This window comes from Carya illinoinensis, chromosome 16, assembly GCF_018687715.1.
Source record: "Carya illinoinensis cultivar Pawnee chromosome 16, C.illinoinensisPawnee_v1, whole genome shotgun sequence".
NCBI lineage: Eukaryota > Viridiplantae > Streptophyta > Magnoliopsida > Fagales > Juglandaceae > Carya > Carya illinoinensis.
Window position 1 is genome coordinate 10,332,931 of NC_056767.1, and position 13,674 is coordinate 10,346,604.

Here is a 13,674-nt window from a genome sequence, read left to right on the forward strand (position 1 = left end):
GCTGAAGGTTGAACGAGATATGGCTTTAACAAAGGAAAATGACTTGTATAGTTCCAAGATGTACAAGTCTCAGACTCTCAAGTAGTCAATTTGAAAGGAAAGAAAAAAAAAATGGTGGAACACACGAGATTTTCATTAAAAAATTCACCTTTACATGAGAGGCTCCAATTTTTTTCAAAAAGATTGCATAGAATTTGCACGATTTATAACTATATCTAACATTACTAAAAAAATACTCTCAAAACCAAAAACTTTTTATAAAGGCAAAAAAATCCATAAAAAAACATTAACATGAAAAGAGGAACAGAAGGTGAAAACTTAAAAAACAGAAAATTGTGAATTCATCGTTTGAGGTCCTGTTCTACATTGGTATTGCAACATTCCTGCTTGTAACTGACCGCGTGCAAAGGCCATATATATCTGCAATTTAGTCCGAAGAGGCGGGGCTCTCATCACGGGTCTCAGAGGATTCTTTGCATGCTTCTTCACAATGGGCTTCAATCATTGCCCCTCTCTTTGCAGCATATGTAACCTGACCCATGATTGCCCTGCCAGGCCCGGTAGCAGTGGCTCCTTTTCTGATCGGCTGTGCAGCTCAGATTGCACTTGAGAAGCACCTGGACGATTGTCATACAGGTCAATAGACTGAACCAAAGCTGCTCATTTCATATAGAGGTTGTTATTCTCCAAGATTTGAACGGTCTTCCTACTACTGCAGAATTGATAGAAAGAAGTGGTCCTCTGCTTGCCATGATGGGACTTTCGGAGTTCTTGGCGCCGTCTACCTTGTGTCCTTGATGACCTCTGTTTTAAGGCTTTTCCCTTGTTGACCTGTAGCAGAGAAGTACTGATGTATGGGGTGTTGCATATTTTAGCAGTATGATTTTTGGTCTCATATTCGGCTTCGGTACAATATCACACTTGGCGTTCTTTGTCCAGTTCTAAAATCTTTTTTCTGAGCAGTCCCAGTCGTGGAGTCTTTATCATGACTGCTCTCTGCAACAGGCTTCACTGCCTTCTGAACAGGATCAATTGCTTTGGTTTTAGTATAGCAAGAACCAGAAGACCAAGAAATTGCCTGACCGTGTAGATAAGCAACAGTCAGTGGTATTGTTGAACCTCGCTCGAACATGAATAAACTCCCTTCGGTATTTCCCTTGGAATCTTCAAGGATTCTTTGCGTTCATACTTAATTTGTTTTTGTTCAAACTCATTCTGCCTTTTAATTTCGTTTTAATTCTCGTCTTCGTACCGGAAGATGATTTTGGTTCATCGAGTTGCCCTTTTGTTTCAGTTGCATCTTGTTTCTGTAGTGGTTCATCGAGTTGCCCTTTTGTTTCAGTTGCATCTTCTTTCTGTAGTGGTTCATCGAGTTGCCCTTTTGTTTCAGTTGCATCTTGTTTCTGTAGTGTTGCCCGAACTGAACTTGGCTTGATCGGCATATTTCCAATAAACTCCTTTGCCCCAGCTATCTTCTGTGCCATTCCAAGAACATCAACCGTTGTGGCATAATGCTCCACAGAAGGAGTAATCCCGTATCCCAGCTCGTTGACACAAAATGTTCTCATTCATGGGCCCTACTTGATCTTTCTTCATTCAGGAAAAGATTCCAAAAGCGGCTTCTCCTTCCTCATTTTCTGCAAAACCAACCAGAATCTCATTCCAAGAATCCAAGTCTCAGTGAGGAGTTTTCTCAAACATTCATCAAGCAGAGCTCGTGTCACAAATTTAAAATAAATCTGCACCCATTTGTTGAATACAACAGTACTGAGTTCTAACTGAGACCTTGTTATGAAATCAAAGATCCTTTTGCAGCTCCAGAAAACTTCATATTGTCACAGACTTGAAGAAACTGACCAAGGTCAAGGGAGCCAACAAAAACCCTGTTCCCATTTCACCCATGGCTGCAAGAGCCACTTCCACTTTTCCTTCTTTTAAAAAATGTTTGGAATCCAACATTGCCCACTTCTTGAGAAAAGGCTCTTAAAAACTGCTGCTACACGTTTCTTCACCTTGTGTTGCCATAAAAACCCAAGTCTGTTTCACAAAAGGAAGACTTGCAATTGACATGACCGTCACACACCCACCAGTTTCTGAAGCAAGAGCCAAGGAGGATTTGAACTCAAGTTCTGAGATAGACAAGTTTCCAAACTTTCAAGTTGGGGAGTGAGAAGAAGCTCCCGCTATAAGCAGCCCAGGATACAGCAAAAAGACACAGAAGATTCATATGACTGTGAAGGCAGTGAAAGAGACAGAAGATTCATATGCTTGAAAAAAAGGGGTTATTACGGTACCACATCAGCATTAAAAATTGAGTTTGACTTCTATGTTATCTAAGGCATAATCCTAAATTTGCTGCTGCCGAGTTCATCAACTTATCCATGAACTAAGAGGACCATGAAAAAACAAGAGTATCTTACTATCATATTTCATTCCTGAGCAGATAAAGTCAGACATGTTGCATCAGATCCGTCAACTTAGTTTCTCTGTGGTGTTTCCTCAATCTCCAACATGGGGTTGATTATATGATGGATTTCAAGCTTAAAAAACTCTGAAAATTCCTTGATCAAAGATGTGTGAGTGATATCAATCAGCTGGCAATCATTGTAATGAGGTACATTTGCTTTTACACATCCAGTGGATGATTGAAGTTCTTTTAGCAACTCTTTAATGCTTCCAACCTGACGGTTCCGAATCCCACATGGGACTATTGACTGAAATGGGGTTAGATCTGTGGTGACATTTAGTGCCAAGCCATGATATGTTATCCACTGAGATACTCGTATCCCAATGGCTGCAACTTTCTTGTCTCCTGAAGCAAAATTGAAATGAAAGATCAAGAGAATGAAAATAACTTGAGCATTCAGCATTTTTCTCTCCCCCAACAAATTAAAAAAAGGATAATAAATGAAGGTGAACTATTGTACAAAATGACATGACAATATTTTCTACCTGTGTCCAAGAAATCAAAGACTATTAAGATCAGTAAAATAAAAAATCTAAGTCCAGGTCCTAAATTCAGTAGAACAATGAGATGTTGAAATATTCGGGAGTTTACAGCATGGTTCCAGGAGTTATTGCTCAAAACATACCTATGAAAGAAAAAAAAAAAACTATTACTCAAAGCATGTGCTGCCACGTCTTGCTATTACAAAGGAACCACAGAACCAACATTAACAGGATATTGAACTTGAACCACGTTGAAATCTATCCTGGTTAATTGCACCATATCTCAGGGTGAACCTTTACATATGAAAATATGATTGCAAAAGTAGCGTAAAGTTCATCCATAAGCTCAACAAAAATCTGATTAACCACTCACAAGTTGGTTAAGAGATAACATGACCACGTGAAACGTAGACACTATCTGGTCCCACAGTTATTCAATACTGCTGATGCTGGGATAAGGAATTGAAAGAAATAAGAATTAAATCAAGAAATGTTGAAATTAGCTGCTATAAAATTCCAGTATGGCTTTTAACTCTTTTTTTTTCACAACTTCCAAATGGAGCACAACAGATTGCATAAAATAGAGATAAAAAGCTAAACATATAGAAAAAGATGACAAAAAAAAAAAAAAAAAACTAAATTATCACAGTTTTGTTTGCAAACATAAAGAGCCACAAATTGGGTCTATGAGGTGCTCGAATGGAAATCAGTCGCTTAATATAGAAGTTGTAGAGAACCTCAAGCAGATAGTTGTTTTCTTAAAACTGAAGTAGTGCATAAAGAATGATAACATACATTATGCAAACAGGCAAAACAAAATGTAAGGATTAGGAATCATACCAACCCAAACGCCAGTGAAACCTTCAAGCCGAGATGCCTTGATAGAAAATGTTGAGGAAAGAACTCGGATGACCACCTCCTCCAGTGCCCTAAGGTACCAATGAAGATCCATTCTATGATTTCGGAGATTGATAATAGGGTACATAACTAGCTGCAGTTCAACACAGATGCATTAAAAGTTAGGAACGAAATCCAAAAACCACAGAGCAGATAAGAAAGTTATCAAATTAAGACCTATAAAAGATTGGGGCACATGGTCGTTAATTTGGGTCGAGTACCTGGCCAGGGCCATGATAGGTGACTTCCCCGCCACGTTCGGTTCGGTAAACATCGTAAGGAGCATCTTTGATGTCGAAATTCAGATACTCTTCTGAACTATCTGTGCCCAATGTATAAACGGGGCGATGTTGTAGAATAATTAGCGTGTCCGGACAATCTTGGCTCCTTTCAATCAAGGACTTCTTCTCCCTAACAATTCGTCTCTGCCAAGACCATGCCTCGCCGTACGGAACCAGGTCTTTGTACAAGTCTAAACACTCGCACCTACATAACTCGAGATCAGATGAGGAAGGTGTTTGCGAAAATGCAAAAGAACAGAAACTCACGTTCTTGGTCGATCGTTAGATGTCGAGGGGGAAGTGAAGGCCTGGGAATCAAAGAGTTGATTCGGTTTTGAAACGGGTGCGCGAGACTGAGGCCGGAATGATTTCTCGGTGTGCTTGGAAGCTGGGAATGCCAAGATGGGAATTTGAAAGTGATTTGCTGCGAGATCCATATCTCGTCACCTCTATGGTTTGTGGCTGATTAAGTCCCAAGAACAGAACGACCGTTCCGAAGAGGAACTCAAATGGGTATACTGAAAACAAACAAGAAAAAAAAAAGTAAAAGACGAAAAAGGAAGAAAGAGAATGAGAAAGGTTATTAACTTTTTTCCTTTTTATATTTTTTTATTCCACATAAGTCTCACGTACAATCCGATTGTCTGCCGCTTGCACATCCCTGTTTGTACCTAGCAAAGCTGTATAAATATTTATTTCAACTTGAGATAACTTTGGGTCAAGTCAGAAATAAAATTGGAAAAATATAGTTGCAAGCACAATTGTGTATTAATCTGTGCACCAATGTAATGTGATTGGTGAAAAAGTAGATTTTATTGAAAACAGTGTTAATTTAAATTTTAAGTATGAATAAATCAATATTGATACACAGATTAGTGCGCGACTGTGCTTGTATGTAGCAAAACTCAATAAAATTTTCAACCCAAAAGCTGTACACGGTAATTATAGTGGATTTACATCATCCAATCAACATGCAACACATATGGATTTTAGTAAATATAAAATAGAAGTGTTTGTAGAGAACAAATCCTATAGATCTCCTTTCCCTACCCAAGATCTTTGTTTCTCCCCTCTCCTCAAGCCGGCCCGTCGATCCTTCTCTCCTCAACTAACATTGTTAGGATAGAGTTTGGATTTCAGAGAAGATAGGAGAAGACTGGACAAGCAAATCTCATAGATCCATCATCGCCATGGCTACTTCCATGCAGAAGACGAATCTCATAGACTCATCATTTATGTTTGAGTGAATAAAAAAGTAATAGAATTTAAATAAAAAATACAAAAATAAAACTGGCATACCTCTCAACTCATTATTTAGCTTTTACACTCAAACAATAGTATAAACAAAACAAGAGAACAAAATTCCATAACCCAAAAATAACAACAACAAAAAACTCTATACTTTGTGGCAACACGATTTTTCTCAAATCCAAAAAAGAAAGAAAAGAATAAAGTATACAAACGAAAAGCTCTTTTCAAAGAAAAATCCAACAGAAAAAGATTTGAGAGAAAGAATGAGGGACCTATCTTGAAATCAAGCGAATGTGAGAGAGAGAGAGAGAGAGAACGACTGAGGGAAAGGATGTCTCTGGCATAGGGAAACTTTAGCTTTGTTCTACAATTTGAGAATCTATGGTAAGCAGGGCTAAAAATCAAAAATATCGGTGCAATTTTGGTCCAAAATGGAAACTTCATTGATAAGAAGAAAATGTCCAAATCTTAATCAAAACCGGCTGGTGAAGGGGGAGAAAACCGTCGATGTCGGTCTCAGCATAAATCCGATCTATTCGTAGGTGTTGTTGATGGTGTGATGAGAGAGAGAATGGAGAGAACAACGACTACACCATTGTCGTGTCCACGTCATGATGAGAGAGGGAGGGAGGTGAGATGACATCTCAATGAAAGAGAGATGTGAGGTGCAATGTGTGTGTGTGAATGTGAGAGAGAGAGAGAGAGGAATGAGAAACAGAGTGAGGAATGAGAAAGTGAAAGAGAGGAATGAGATTGGGAGAAGAAGAGAGAGGAGAGGGGTTTATTCAAACCTTAGTTTCAAACGACGTCGTTTGGTTTTATTCGTCATTTTACTTAAAATATATATAAAAATATATATATTATATCGATTGGTTCGGCGGTTTGGACCTGGTTCAAACTTAGACTGAACTGACCGGCATTGGTATTATCAAATTCTCACTTCCTATCAACCAATTCTCCACCGGTTAGGGCCGGCTCCTGACTCTTACGGTCGATTTTTGTAGTTGTCGGCAGGTTCTATCCATTCCTGTGCAAGCCTAATCGTAAGTATATGAAACAATTGATTCATCTCTTTTTTATTTTTTTTATTGGCTTTTTCACCTGATTCGGGCTTAAATATTTAATTGTTATCCAAAAGTTAGGAAAAAGAAGAGGCTATTGCAAGCAAAATAAAATTAAAAAGAAAAAACGTAAACCCTAAGCGCGGGATTACTTATCAAGCTATAAATACAACGAAAGCATAGGCATATTGATATGCCGTTGCGCACAATTTAACCTCTGTGCAGCTCCAAGGTAAGTCCTCAGTTTCAGATTTGTCAGCTGCATTGCTGTTGCAACTCGTTCTATTGATCTCTATATCGATTACTTCGTACTGTGTGGTTCGAGACCGATTTCTAATCCATTCACCCTGACGATAAATCGAGGCATTTGTCTGATAGAAACCCATTTAGTGGCTGCTTTGCTGTTTTTGGTTTGCAATAAAGAGTAAATCTTTGCTTTAAAAGTTGCATATCTTCTTTTTCATACAATACCCGAAATCGTATATAGATGGTAAATTTATTTACTTGGCACTGTTTTTAGTGGCTGTTTTTTTAAAAATTATTTTACATAAATAAATCTTAGCTTCAACCGGAGCATTAAGATTAACTCCTTACTTGAACTTGAACTGCTTGAAATTAGTCTGCTGCTTCTGTCTGCATTGCTTGAACGTGACATGGTCATGGTGGCTACAATTTGAACTTGCAAGTGATGTTGCATTGATATGAGTATGGAGATCTTAGACTTTCATATAGATCAAGTTCTTAATTCCGAGTTGCTTTGAATCGCCTGTGTTATGTGTCGTAAACAAAGCATTAGTCACAACTCTGTTGATTTTTTTTTAAATATGTCAATTTCAATAAACCTCAAGAAGATAATAGGTCTGCATTTTGGGATTTGTCTGGTATGTATTATATGTATGTGTGTGAAGGCATGCATGAATGAATGGATAGAAGTGCATTAATCTTTGGAATGCAAGGTTTCCTAACCTTTTAGTGATTAATCAGTGATTGACATCGTCTTATTTCCATTGGCATGGTGGGGGTTTTTTCTCTGTGATGATGAGAATGATGACGAGTCTGATCTCTATATCCATTCAACTTGATGACAAATCGAGGCATTTGTCTGAGAGTAAAACCCCCCTATTGTAGGGAAAACTATGGAAATAAGAAACAAATGCTATCTTACGATCTCATTCAATCTGTATGACAGCATTTTTCAGGAGTATATGTATAGTGTAGCTGTTATCATCATCATTCTTGCTTTGTTTAGTATGTTTTTAGTGAGACTAGATGCAGATATACTCATTTACTTCTTTTCTTTCATTATCTTTTAATTGCATCTCAAATGCAATGCGTGATACAAAGGTCAATCTCCAAGGTTTCCATTTTATGCAATGCTGCTATTTCGCCATCCCTCAATTATTAGAGGTCATGGGACAATGGATATGTGGAGGTTCCTACAATCAAGGATAAAGAACTTATTATTCACTTTTATTTGGAAGTTTCTTGTCTGTTTAACATTTTATCTTTCCCTCATTTTTCATGTCAGGGATGAGGGAACCTTAGTTGTGCAGTCCTAGTTAGTAACCATTTGGTTAGCAGGGTGATCTTGAAAGTTTGATACTGGGGTCTTTTCATCAAATATTAGGGTCATGCCCAATTTGGGGACTGTTTTATATATTTTACATGAAAAGGTTCTTTTCTTGATTTATTGTTTTTGGGAGCCAGAAGGTGGGGAAATTTCGATTTTGATTATTGGAGATGGCCTTTGTTGCCTGTCTTGAATGTTGAATCCATTTTGGCACAATGGAATGGATTCATAAGTCATAACCATTAATAGACTAAGTTGTTGGAATTGTGGGGTATTGACACTTAAACAATGAGGGATGTTCTTTAGGAATATTATGTAAAATTTGAAATTTCTCATGGTTCTAGAGGCTGCTAATTCTTCTTCATTGGTATATACTGAAGAACCATACTTGAACTATGGGACCCAGAAAGAACAAAACAAAGATCAATGGAATACAAAAACAACTTGTTCATGCATAGGGTGTATTGAGGATGCTATTCGGCACAGTCAAACAGATGCGACACGGTTCGGTTTGACAAGTCAAAATTCTCATCTCAAATTTAAAATTCTCATCTCATCATTATAATTTTTTCAAATCTTCATACAAAATATAATAAACAATTCAAAATTTTTAAATTTTAATTTAATTTTCTTAAATCTCAATACAATAAATATTTTATTTTAAAACTTGAAATTTCCATATCAAAATTTTCAATGGCCAAACCTTAGTACATTTTGTAATTTTCCTGCAAGATTGATTTGTACGTGCAAATTGCGAACAATTTCCGTGGACCGTGAATTCACAGGAACTTTGGACTCGTCTCCCTGCTCAAAGCTAATGTCTCCATGGAGAACACCAACTCACCGCAGAGAAAAGTAGAGCAGCCCAACGTCTAAAACATCTGTAACGTGGCAACAGCTAGCACCGCAAGCCATGTAGTACTGAATCAGTCGAAAGCGATTTGCTTTTTCCATCTCAACCAAACTGGCAAAACATTGCACTTTTTGGTTACAGGAATCCATAGATACTCTTAATTTTTTACCAAAGGAAAATGATAGTGTGCCAGCCCAATCTTACCGTTCCATTTGACCTGTTATCAAAAAATATTTTTTTTTTCACTTAATGATGAAAAAAGTAATTTATAATGTATTAGTGTATTTGTTTATTTTTTCAAAATATAAAAATATATAAAAATACAAAAATAAAAACAAAAACAAAACAAAATCCCAATTGGTGCCACCAAGCGGTCATTGCTAGGTGGCAACTTAGCATTACCTTTCCTTTTTCGTCCAAACATTTATTTTTAAGCACCAATGATAAAAAATGATACAAAAGGGACTTAGTTCGTGATGCCATCAAAAGAAATTATATTTGTAGTGTTAAAATATATAAGTTTTGGGTATTCCTTTAAAAAAAAAAGTAAATAAATTTAGGATTTACATAAAAAAAAAAAAAAAGAATTATGGGAAACTTTTTTTTTTTTCAAAATGAGTGCTTGAGACTTACACACAGTAAGACTGTATCTGAAAATGCTTGAATGTATCTAACATTACTTGGCCAATAGATATTAGAATTTATTCTAAATCAAAATTTGATGTAAAAAGTGCCCATCGTGCCCCTTTTTTTTTTTTAAATGAAAAAAAAAAAAAAAGTTGATGTATATCGTGCCCTTTAAATCTATATTAGCTTGTAATTGAAGGCTAGAAAAACGTACTCTTAAATTGATGTATTCAGCACAATAGTTTCACACTATATCTAGACCACATGTGCTCTTTAAAAATTATAACATCTTTTATGTAGGGTGTATCTCTGGTCATGTGACGTAAAAGTCGTTTTTACACCCCCTAATTACATATCATCAGTACCTAATGCTCCTACCAATTTTACAATAAATTAAACCACACCAATTGACACTGGAAATGGTGACTAAAACCAGTCTTAAAAATAGATAGCATTAGGATCTTAGAATTACAAGGAATGGAAAATAAAGAGAAAAGAAGAGACGTGTTGGTTTCAACACGTCTGCGAGCTCCACAGACTACAGAGGGCGGAGCCTGTTTCCAAATCTTCAAATGAGATTGTTTCGCTCCTTCGAGTTCACTCTATGCTAAAATATTTATTCTTGGGTTTTGTTTTCACTCTCATTTTCTTTTGGGGGTTTGATTTCGTCTACGAGTTGTGTTGGGTTTGTCGTTGCTGTTTGAAAAAAGTTGGACACTGGACATGGTAGTAATCGATTGGGGAGGGGAGGGGCAGGGTGCTAACGGATGGAGGTCCACCCCCGCACCCTGTGCAATAGACGGGGTACCCCACCCCCATATGGATGGGGGCGGATTGTGGGAAAAAAATCCCCACCCCACCCCACTCCCCACGCGAGGGCGGGGAGTGGGGGGCGTGTAGCACCTATAGTATTTTTTGATGTTAAGATGAGTTTAGATATAATTATAGAAAATTGAAAAAAGTTATAAGTCCCGCGAATAAAATGGCATTGAGTTACAAAAAGGTTGTAGATCTACATGTAAAAAAATTTCGAGTTAATATAAGTTTAGTAATTTAAGAGTTGTGTGTCTGAATATTAAACTCAGCTTAAAATTAGATTGAACTGAATTAATCTTAATTCAATCCAAATTCAAACGGGGGCATTCATTGCTATCCTGAGAAGTCAATGGAACTTGCCGGAGTTCGGTGGCCGGCAACGGCAGTTATTTACCTTAAAAGAAAATTTTTAAGTTTTGGCTGTATCGGTAAGCATATTTTAATTATGATATTAAAAAAAAAAAAATTGATGTGACAACTTCTAGATGGAAGATCTAAAAGTCTAGGATATGATAGTTTTTATTTTTTTTATTTTATGTATCCCATTTATTCTGATTTTGGGTTTCAAGAGTCCAAATAAGAAAATTTTAGGCAATCAGCCGTTAAAAAGGTAAAATAGAAATGTTTTAATAAAAAATGAATTTTATAAATTAATTTAACTTAAAATAATTTAATGTAGTTCATCAAATTATAATTTATTTTTATTATAAAGTAAATAGTATAATTTTATAAAATATTTTTCTGACATATTTTCTAACAATCGCAACAATACACGCATCAAGAATTCCAAGTATTCAACTACTATTTGGCGTTCAAAGCCGACGACGGAGAATAGTGAAAGCGTTCGGCTCAGAAGTCCAGCGGACCCACACGCTGCGGACGCACGAAACTCCACGAGAGAGAGAGATGTAACGTGAGTTTTGGTTCGTTCAAAAATTTCCAAGCCAACCTCAACCCGTGGCTAATATGCCGGGAATCTTCTTGCAAAATTGTACCTCAATGTTCATGCTCATGCTGTGCTGCAGGTGCTTATAAATTGACCCATTAATTAGCTCAACCCCCCCAGCCGGCCGACCGACAGACCAACCAACCCAACACCTCTTCTTCCGAAAAGCTCTAAATTTTACAGTACTACAGCATCTGACAACAATGGCAACAGCTAGATTAATGTTTCGTACGGCTAGGCCACCTTTGACTTTTGGTCTTCCTTCTTCTTCTTCCTCCTCTGCGTCGGCTTCTTTATCCGGGACTACGGTCAGGTGTGTAAGCAAGGCGGGGTTTATTGAAGCTGATAATCGGAAGAGTGTCTCCGGGGATGGCGAGAGGAAACCAGTCGCGGCTGTGAAGGCCTCGGCGGCTCCTTCGGAGCCCATCCTTAGCTCAGAACTTCGAGTCGGCCGGGGAATATTATTGTCAGATCTGGCTTCTCTTGTGGCAAATGTTATCAAGGCTGCCATGTCTACGTTGAGATCAATGGCTGTGAAACAGAGGCGACGATTGAGATTATACGTCCAACTGTTCATTGAAAGGGTACGCCGCCAATCTGTTCTTTTTAAGCATCTAAGCTTCATTAAAATTTGTCCTACACATTTCCTACGAAAACCTCTCTTTTATCTGCACAGAACATTATAAAGTAGTATCTGTCTCTCTCTTATTTTTCGCCAATTAATCTCAATGCGCAGGCTATAATTGATTGTCGATTCTTTACACTATTTGCTGTCGTGGGATCTTTGTTCGGTTCGGTGTTGTGTTTCCTTGAGGTAAGAAACTAAAAGCTACATCTTTTCCTTGTGACAAGAGAAATGGATCGAATGAATTATTAATTTATACTGAACTATATGTGTTTTGACAATAATTGATCTTTTCAACAATGATAGAGACATTCTTAATTAATTTGTTGAACTAATTACAGGGTTGCTTTACCATATTAAAGTCATATTTACGGTATTTCCACTCGTTCTCAGACAAATCCAATCAAGAACATGTCATGCAGCTTCTTATTCAAGCCATAGGTTTCTCTCTCTCTCTCTCTCTCTCTCTCTCTCTCTCTCTCTCTCTCTCTCTCTCTCTCTCTCTCTCTCTCTCTCTCTCTCCAATACTGTTGGAGCTAAATGCTTGTCATTGTTGCAGACATGTTCCTGGTAGGAACTGCCATGCTAATGTTCGGGATGGGTTTGTACGTGATATTTGTTGGGAAAAAGACAATGACAGGAAAAGGGCCACGGCTTTCCGGATCAAACTTGTTTGGTCTCTTCTATATGAAGGTAATTAACCTTCCACTTTCACTTTCAGAGCCTACCTTTCCATGCATAAATATCTTTCAATCGATTGCTTTTAACCTAAACTGCCATATATATATATATAACTGATTTTTCTGTACGTACCTTATTGCAGACACTTCCGGCGTGGGTTGAGATTGAGATGCAATCAGTTTCACAAGCCAAATCGAAAATAGGGCATGCAGTGATGATGATACTTCAGGCGGGAGTTCTGGAGAAGTTAAAGAATATACCTTTGGTTTCTGGGGTGGATCTTGCCTGTTTTGCCGGAGCTGTGCTGATTTCCTCGGCTAGTATCTTTCTTCTCTCAAGACTTTCTGCCGGATCAGATACCATTGAAGATTGCATTGGTAGCTAACCTGGGGGCCAGTCGGGATGTACGTTCATGTATTTCCAATTATCACAGGCCTCAAGAAGATTTTGTTCATTAGTTCATCAAATATATATTCTTTCATTTGGAATATATTTACAGAGGAAGAAGAAGAATGAAGAAGAGTCTTCAATTAAATCCTTTATACCAAATTTTAGTAGTGAGGTGAAAAAATAGTGAAAAAGTAATGATAAAATATTAAATAATAATAAATAGTAATACAAAATAATAAAAATAGATGAAAAATAATGACAAAATAATTAATAATAATAAAATATTTTCTGAATACTTCGCTACCCAAACCAGTCCTTTGGTTTGAAGTTTTTCTCATCCTATTAATGTCTAATTATTTCGAACATGCATGTATTTGATATTGTATTTAGCATAAAGGCAATGCCATGCGAGTAATGCAATGGCATTTTATTGTACTATTTCTTTCCCTGGGAAAGAATTATAAATAAAAGAAGTGTTTAAAGCTTGATAATGTTTTTTTTCTTTTTTTGTTGGTAACCAATGAAAAAATTTAGTCATATTTTTGTGCTTTTGGAAGACCAAGAGAGGTAATTATTTAATATGATGCCACAACAAGTGAAGTAGAAGCCAAATTCTCATCTCATTTCATCTATACAATTTTCTTAAATTTTTACATAAAATAAAATAAATAATAACTTTTTCAAATCTTAAAATAAAAATAATATTAAAAATATATTCTAATAATAT

General features: G+C 36.9%; 2 protein-coding genes and 1 non-coding gene across 6 annotated transcripts; 2 read left to right on the forward strand and 1 right to left on the reverse strand.

Annotated features, from left to right (window-relative positions):
* Positions 1–233: 233 nt before the first annotated feature.
* LOC122299316 (octanoyltransferase LIP2p, chloroplastic-like) lies at positions 234–6,113 on the reverse strand. 4 transcript variants are annotated; one of them, XR_006239653.1, is made up of 5 exons: positions 4,395–6,112; positions 4,068–4,332; positions 3,790–3,940; positions 2,421–2,812; positions 234–2,231 (listed from the first exon to the last, which is right to left on the reverse strand). XR_006239653.1 is itself a non-coding variant. In XM_043109503.1 (5 exons), the coding sequence occupies exons 2-5, from the start codon at positions 4,562–4,564 to the stop codon at positions 2,478–2,480; spliced, it is 921 nt and encodes a 306-aa protein (XP_042965437.1). In that variant the 5' UTR covers positions 4,565–4,645; positions 4,761–6,112; the 3' UTR covers positions 234–2,477. The 4 variants fall into 4 exon arrangements, 3 of the variants coding, with proteins under 3 accessions (XP_042965437.1, XP_042965436.1, XP_042965438.1); XM_043109503.1 differs by having other exon boundaries at positions 234–2,812; positions 4,395–4,645; positions 4,761–6,112; XM_043109504.1 differs by lacking the exon at positions 234–2,231 and adding an exon at positions 3,323–3,398 and having other exon boundaries at positions 2,672–2,812; positions 4,395–6,113.
* A 1,353-nt stretch (positions 6,114–7,466) lies between these two features.
* LOC122300014 lies at positions 7,467–7,550 on the forward strand. The gene has a single exon (XR_006239860.1). It is a non-coding gene; the product is annotated as a small nucleolar RNA SNOR75 (small nucleolar RNA).
* A 3,680-nt stretch (positions 7,551–11,230) lies between these two features.
* On the forward strand, positions 11,231–13,426 carry LOC122299521. The gene is made up of 5 exons (XM_043109879.1): positions 11,231–11,835; positions 11,988–12,065; positions 12,218–12,317; positions 12,436–12,569; positions 12,700–13,426. The coding sequence occupies exons 1-5, from the start codon at positions 11,455–11,457 to the stop codon at positions 12,940–12,942; spliced, it is 936 nt and encodes a 311-aa protein (XP_042965813.1). The 5' UTR covers positions 11,231–11,454; the 3' UTR covers positions 12,943–13,426.
* Positions 13,427–13,674: the final 248 nt, after the last annotated feature.

Excerpts from the sequence above, each read along its gene's own strand:
- LOC122299316 (XM_043109503.1), bottom strand. The coding sequence starts at position 4,564 with ATGGATCTCGCAGCAAATCACTTTCAAATTCCCATCTTGGCATTCCCA. Across the intron at positions 4,333-4,394 it reads TCTAACGATCGACCAAGAAC|GTGCGAGTGTTTAGACTTGT; the intron begins GTGAGTTTCTGT and ends CGAGTTATGTAG. Across the intron at positions 2,813-3,789 it reads TTTCACTGGCGTTTGGGTTG|GAGACAAGAAAGTTGCAGCC; the intron begins GTATGATTCCTA and ends ATTTTGCTTCAG.
- LOC122299521 (XM_043109879.1), top strand. The coding sequence starts at position 11,455 with ATGGCAACAGCTAGATTAATGTTTCGTACGGCTAGGCCACCTTTGACT. Across the intron at positions 11,836-11,987 it reads TCCAACTGTTCATTGAAAGG|GCTATAATTGATTGTCGATT; the intron begins GTACGCCGCCAA and ends CTCAATGCGCAG. Across the intron at positions 12,066-12,217 it reads CGGTGTTGTGTTTCCTTGAG|GGTTGCTTTACCATATTAAA; the intron begins GTAAGAAACTAA and ends AACTAATTACAG.